This window comes from Camelina sativa, chromosome 9, assembly GCF_000633955.1.
Source record: "Camelina sativa cultivar DH55 chromosome 9, Cs, whole genome shotgun sequence".
NCBI lineage: Eukaryota > Viridiplantae > Streptophyta > Magnoliopsida > Brassicales > Brassicaceae > Camelina > Camelina sativa.
Window position 1 is genome coordinate 26,394,305 of NC_025693.1, and position 6,734 is coordinate 26,401,038.

The window sequence follows — 6,734 nt, forward strand, 5'->3', positions numbered from 1 at the left end:
ATAGGTTGACTTTGGCGTATGATAATTTAAACCTTAAGATCCTTTTTTATTTCGTGTGGATAAAACTTAAAAGTAGGAATAAAAAAAAAAAGATAATAGTAGATTGTTAAATTCGCTTGTAATAATCTTTGCTGTTTCTTATAACTATTTTGTATAATTCGAATTGTAACCATGCATCACTCACTCACTAAAATGGAACCCACTAGGCGAATGAATGAGAGAGTACGTTGCTATTGGAGGGACTTTGACGTGTGGCCCATAGAGGTCGACACGAGTCGCGGGTATAAGGGCATCCTTAATGGAAGAACTTTTTTTTGTGTTCTTAGATTAAATATATAATGTAAGTAATCTAAGATTAGTTGTTAAGATCATAAGTAAAAATAATGGGGAACTAATTATGGTGTTCTTAGAATAAATATATTCTTAAACATTTTACAAAAAACACAAAGTCTCATAAGTCTACACCAGCATAAAAGTGTTGGATTCTTGGACTACTTGATCCAATTTAAAGTTAACCCAGAGCTCCACTCTGCATCTCCTTTAGCCACTTTCACCACAACATTATCTCCTTTAGCTCCACTCTGCATCTTCCCTCTCCCATGTTCCCCACGTCAAACCACCCTCATGTTCCTCACCCAAAGAGTTAGCTGCAACTACTGTACTCATTGTCTAAGGTTTGATAGAACCACCCTCATGTTCAGCTAGAATCAGAGTGCTAATCTACATGCAAACCATACACAACACACAGTTATTGTGATATTCTCAGCGGCGACAACGGCGACGTCGATGGCTTCACTGCTTGTGCTTGAAAGACAACATAAGCCACACTTTAACCTCGCCTCGTCAACNTCTTAAACATTTTACAAAAAACACAAAGTCTCACAAGTCTACACCAGCATAAAAGTGTTGGATTCTTAGACTACTTGATCCAATTTAAAGTTAACCCAGAGCTCCACTCTGCATCTCCTTTAGCCACTTTCACCACAACATTATCTCCTTTAGCTCCACTCTGCATCTTCCCTCTCCCATGTTCCCCACGTCAAACCACCCTCATGTTCCTCACCCAAAGAGTTAGCTGCAACTACTGTACTCACTGTCTGAGGTTTGATAGAACCACCCTCATGTTCAGCTAGAATCAGAGTGCTAATCTACATGCAAACCATACACAACACACTGTTATTGTGATATTCTCAGCGGCGACAACGGCGACGTCGATGGCTTCACTGCTTGTGCTTGAAAGACAACATAAGCCACACTTTAACCTCGCCTCGTCAACATTTGCCTGCACATATATATAATCAAAATCAACAAAACTCATTGTCATGACTAGTCAAGCAATTGATTAACATTATAGGATCCAATGAAGACTCATTACTCTGCATAAACATGTTCTTGAAGATGACATGAAACTGCTGGCAAACTCTCTTTGCCACAGTTCGTAACTCCTCTGCTAAATCTTCTCGAAACTGATCAAATGTGTGTTGCATCCTTTGTTGAATTCTAATGAAGTCTGTTTCATTTGCCCTCCGCAATAAGCCAAACCCCTGGATAGACTGAGTACATACCAAATGCAAAAATATATAAGTTCTGCAACTTCTGCAACTTCTTGCAACAGCTCAGACTTGCAACTTCTTGCAACAGCTCAAAAATATGTAAGTTCTGCAAGTTCACTACCATCTCCTAAAAAAACACACACAAAGTGTGCTTCTCTGATCAGAATCATGGACTTTAACAACTTCAACTCACAGAACACAGCAACAAAAATCCCAAAGAACTGTCAGAATTTAGATGAATTACTACACAGTAACATGGAGACAACTAGATTCTGTAACAGATCAAAACAAAATTTTCAAACAATTCTGGGAAATTGCAAAATCAAAATCCCTAGTAAACAAAATCAAACTAGATGATCTATGCCAGAGAAAGGAGACGACGACACAACAGATCAGGAAGAAGCTTTCGATTCGCCGGACATATCAATCGACATAAATGAGAAATTAAACGGATTCCTCGGGAAACCTTTGCAAAGATCGATTTCAACTGACTTGAGCTCTCAATTTGGGTGTTTTATTCGGAAGATTTTCGTGTTTAAACGGTGAGGATGAAGGAAACGAAACTCTCGCCGTTTTCTCTCTTTCTATCGCAAACCCTAGCCGCGATGTCGAAGAAGAAGAGAAATGAAAAAATTATCTCAACACCAAAAAAATGTCAACAACTCCCGTGATGACACGTAAGCCAAGAACTGGACTTAAATCAGTTCTTATTTAAGATCAAAAAAATTGATCTAAGCCCACTATTCCTTATTTTTATTATTTTTTTGCTTAAGAACACCAAAGGTGTTGTGCCGTTAATGATGGCCTAAGTAGATGAAATATATGTTGATAATGGCAAATCATGATGATGGGATTGGGGCAAAATGACCATGGGAAACAAATCTTTTGCAATAGAATCGATTAAATATTGGCATGTCGTTGCCAGTTGCCACCACAAAACCCAACTGCTCATTACTTCACGTTTCGCTGAATATTGATTTTCTTTTCATTTCTTTTTCTTAATTTTTTTTTTTTGTATTTGTCTTAAATTGGAGCAAAAAAACAAGTAAACAATTTAATTATTATTAAACCAAAAAAAAGAGAGGTGATCGTCAAAAAAAAAAAAAAACCAAAAAAAAGAGAGGCATATTTGATGACGTCACCTGTATCTCTTAAGATTTTGGCGGGTCCCGTTTCTACATATATTTATTCTTCTGAATTACTTGAGTTTTGGAAAAATCTTTAAACTCATATATATATATATATATATATATATATATATTAATATTATGGATTTTTTAATTTATTTATTGAATAAGGCTTCAAATTATCAAGATACCCATATTTTACCAGTGTTCAAGAAAGCGGTCTAGGCGGCCGCCTAGATGCCGTCTAGACGCTAGGCGCTCAGCAGACGCTTAGATGATCGCCTAAACCGCTTAAAATTAAATTAATTTAATTTTAATATTTATTTTTGATTTTTAACTCTATATATATTTAAATTATCAAGTTTTATATATGCATACGTAATTATAAATGTTTATATGTTGTTCATATAACTTAAATAAATGTATTTTCTTAATTTTGTTTATAATTTATAATTTTTTTATTTTTCTAACATATAGTTATATATAATTTTATATATATAATGTTTTATGTTGTAAACGCCTAAACCGCTTAAAAACCGTCTAGGCCCTGATTAGGCATTCTAGACGCTAGATGTTGGATCACCGCCTAGATACCGCCTAACGCTTTCTTGAACACTGTATTTTACGAAGTTAATTTTCTTAAGCTTTAAATGCTTAAGGTAGAAAAAACATGAAGAGCAAATTGATTAATATGACTCGAAATAAAGATATATAGCTAACAAAATCGTCTAAACATTATACAAAGTTGGATATTCATTTTAATAAGTAGAATATATAGTATCTTCGTAACAAATGTGACTCAAAATGTCAGCGCTTTCAATTGATGATTAACAAATGTGATTAATCTCACACAAGATATTAGCCACCAAAATTAATTAAAAAAGTTTATTATTTTTTTAAAATTAATCTCACACAAGATATCCTCCATATTTCTATTATACTCTTTTTGTCCTATAAAAACTGATGTTTTAGAATATTTTTTTGTCCCACAAAGATTGATGTTTTGTAAATTTCAATAAGTAATTATTGAGAGTGTGAATGGTTGCAGCTATTGAGGCGGACAAATCCGTCTGCGGACTGGACCGCTTTTTATTACCATTCAGCAAATATAGTCCGAGGTGGGGCGGTCCAAATAAAGCAGATATAAGACCGCTGCAGACCAACTGCGGACTGCTTTTGCTTACAAATAGAGTTGATCCGCAACGGTCTGTAGACCGCCCCAAAAATAGAGCGGTCCAGACCTGACCGCAGTTACCATTCAAACCCTCAATATATTTAAAATTTTGAATTGTTATTGGTTTAAAATTAAATAATATATTTTAAGTCAAAGAAAAAAATATATTCAAACTCAGTAATCATTGTTTTTTTAAAATGTGTAAAAACTTATAAACATCAATTTTTTAAGGACAGATGGAGTATTATTTAAGCAATATTTTAAACAATTAATCCTATTCTCATGTGCTATATTACACAAAATGCCACTATATTTAATTACAAAATATAATAACATAATCTTATTATTAATTTATTGTAACCAGAAAATGATTACCCAAAAAATAGCAAATGAAACATAATCTATTATGATAAAATCTATGTATTTATAAAATGTACATATATATAAACATTTTCAAGTACATGGAAATGTATAGTCCATCATATGTATTTATTTTATATTATATACAAAAAATAATTAGTACTATATAATATGACTCAAAAAATATTATATTATATAATATGCCAAATAATTATATAATTATAGTACATAATAATATAATTAAAATAATTTTATAAAAAAAACAAAAAAATATTTTCCCGCACTGCAGCACGGGTCATTCATATATAAATAACAAAATGTATAAATAACAATAATTTTTCATTAAAAATAAAGCTAAGTTGAACTTAGACTTTACCTTTTCTTCTAAAATATATATATATATATTATTAATAAATGATAATACTACAAAATACTAACGGGTATTTGCGGGTCGGATAACAAAACGGGTAATGAGACGGATATCAAAAATTAAATTAATATCCGATACTCGATCCTTACTCAAAAATAATATAATTATAATATCCTTCATTCGGTCCTAAAGCTGCGGGTATCCTTTTTTAGAACGGATACGAGGCAAATAACGGGTCGAATACGGGTAACGATATTTGTTTCCAAGCCTACCTATTAGTAGTTTAATATGACTCAAAACTCACCATTTAGTACTATATTATATAACATGTAAATGAATGATACAACATAATCATAATCTGAACAAATAAAAACAAATAACGAAATTAAAAAAAATTTATGTACTACCAGCGCGAATCATTATCTAGTTTTATATCTAATTGTTTCTTAAATGTCTACCAGACACAGGTAGACACGTAATTCTATTCGTTTGTTACGGATTAGTTAGTTTACAAACACTCAATTTTGGTAAATATTTTTATTTTTTGGGTGAAAATCATAAAAAATATAGATGATGTTATAATATTATATTAGATAATATTATATTTTTTTGTCTGCAGCAATCAGGACGGATAAATTCATCTGCAGACTAGACCACTTTCTATTTACCATTCATCAAATATAGTCCGCAGTGGTACGATCTAAAAGATACAGAAAGAAAACCGCTACGGACCAACTGCAGACTATTTTTATGTATAAATAAAATTGGTCTGCATCAGTCTGCTGTCCATCCTATTTTTGGGCGGACTAAACCGCTGATAAATTTGGCGGTCCTGACTGCAATCACCATTCAGACTCTAAATATGGTGAGCTATATTATAGTTTTGTTTTAAAATATAAAATCTTGCAACTCTATTCCCTAAGAGGGTGTATTCAAACCATGATTTTGGAGAATTTGATGGGATTTAGGAAATTTAGAATTTTGATAGATTTTAGGGAAGTTCATATGATTTTCTGTAAAATTCTATCAAATCCCGCTTAAAACTATGAGATTTGGATTTCTATATTTTTAACTAAACAAATCCTCTAGAATCCTAAAAATTATTAAAATCCTAATTCATAAAACTGTTTTGAATAATAGTAGATTTTAAAGTATATTTTTAAATCATCAGTTCAATAACAAGGGATTTTAATGGATTTTAAAGTAAATTTTTATATCATCAGTTTAATAACGGTGGATTTTAATAGACTTTTTAAAATCCATGATTGAATAACAAAAAATTTGTAAATTTCACACAAATCACTTAAAATGTCAAGTTGAATATAGGCCCCTAAAAGAATTTTTATATTTATATATAGAAAAATATTTCAAGCGGTTGTGGTAGTAGTATATAAAAGCAAAGCACACACACCTCCTTATCTAATCCTTAAAAATCCTCCAAAAGATTTGTTTTGATTATTTTTATATTTTTGTCTTCTTTTTTTCCTCTGCGCTGTTTTCTCTAAAAAATACAAAAACATTTTTTATATTCTCCACAATTCAAAGCTTAAAATTAGTTTTATTCATTTTTTTCCCTCTCTGTTTTACAAGATTTGGTAGAAGAAGAAGAAGAATAAACATATAAATCAGATCTTGTTTTAAGTGCAAACACACCCCCATCTTTTATCATCCTTATTTTAAAACTAAAAAACGCATCAAATCCCGCAGAAAAAAAAAAATTGATTCTTTCTAGTGAAGAAAACAAAAAAAAAAAAAAGTCGAAGACTTTATACATCTGGGTTCATCGATTGGAGAGATTAGTAAGATCTTCTTGCAATGGGTATGGCAGCAGAGTCGCAGTTTCATGTATTAGCTGTTGATGATAGTCTTTTTGATCGGAAACTTATTGAGAGATTGCTTCAAAAGTCTTCGTGTCAAGGTAAACAATTTTAATGAGTGTTGGAAAAGTCTTAATCTTTTGTTTGATAGAATCGAAGAAAGATCTTAACTTTGTTTGTTATGTATGTTTTGGGTATGTTTTGTAGTAACTACTGTTGATTCAGGCTCAAAGGCTTTAGAGTTTCTGGGTTTAAGACAAGGTATTGAGAGTAACGATCCAAATGCACTTTCTACGGCTCTTGTAAATCACCAGGTTCGTTAAATCTTGTTCC

General features: G+C 31.8%; 1 protein-coding gene across 1 annotated transcript in view; it reads left to right on the forward strand.

The window, feature by feature from the left end:
- LOC104712368 (two-component response regulator ARR9-like) overlaps positions 6,014-6,734 on the forward strand; it is a 2,135-nt gene continuing 1,414 nt past the window's right edge. Inside the window, exons 1-2 of the mRNA XM_010429262.2 lie at positions 6,014-6,502; positions 6,609-6,715. Coding sequence (XP_010427564.1) covers positions 6,400-6,502; positions 6,609-6,715 — 210 coding nt within the window. The 5' untranslated portion in view covers positions 6,014-6,399. The remainder of the gene's footprint in view (positions 6,503-6,608; positions 6,716-6,734) is intronic.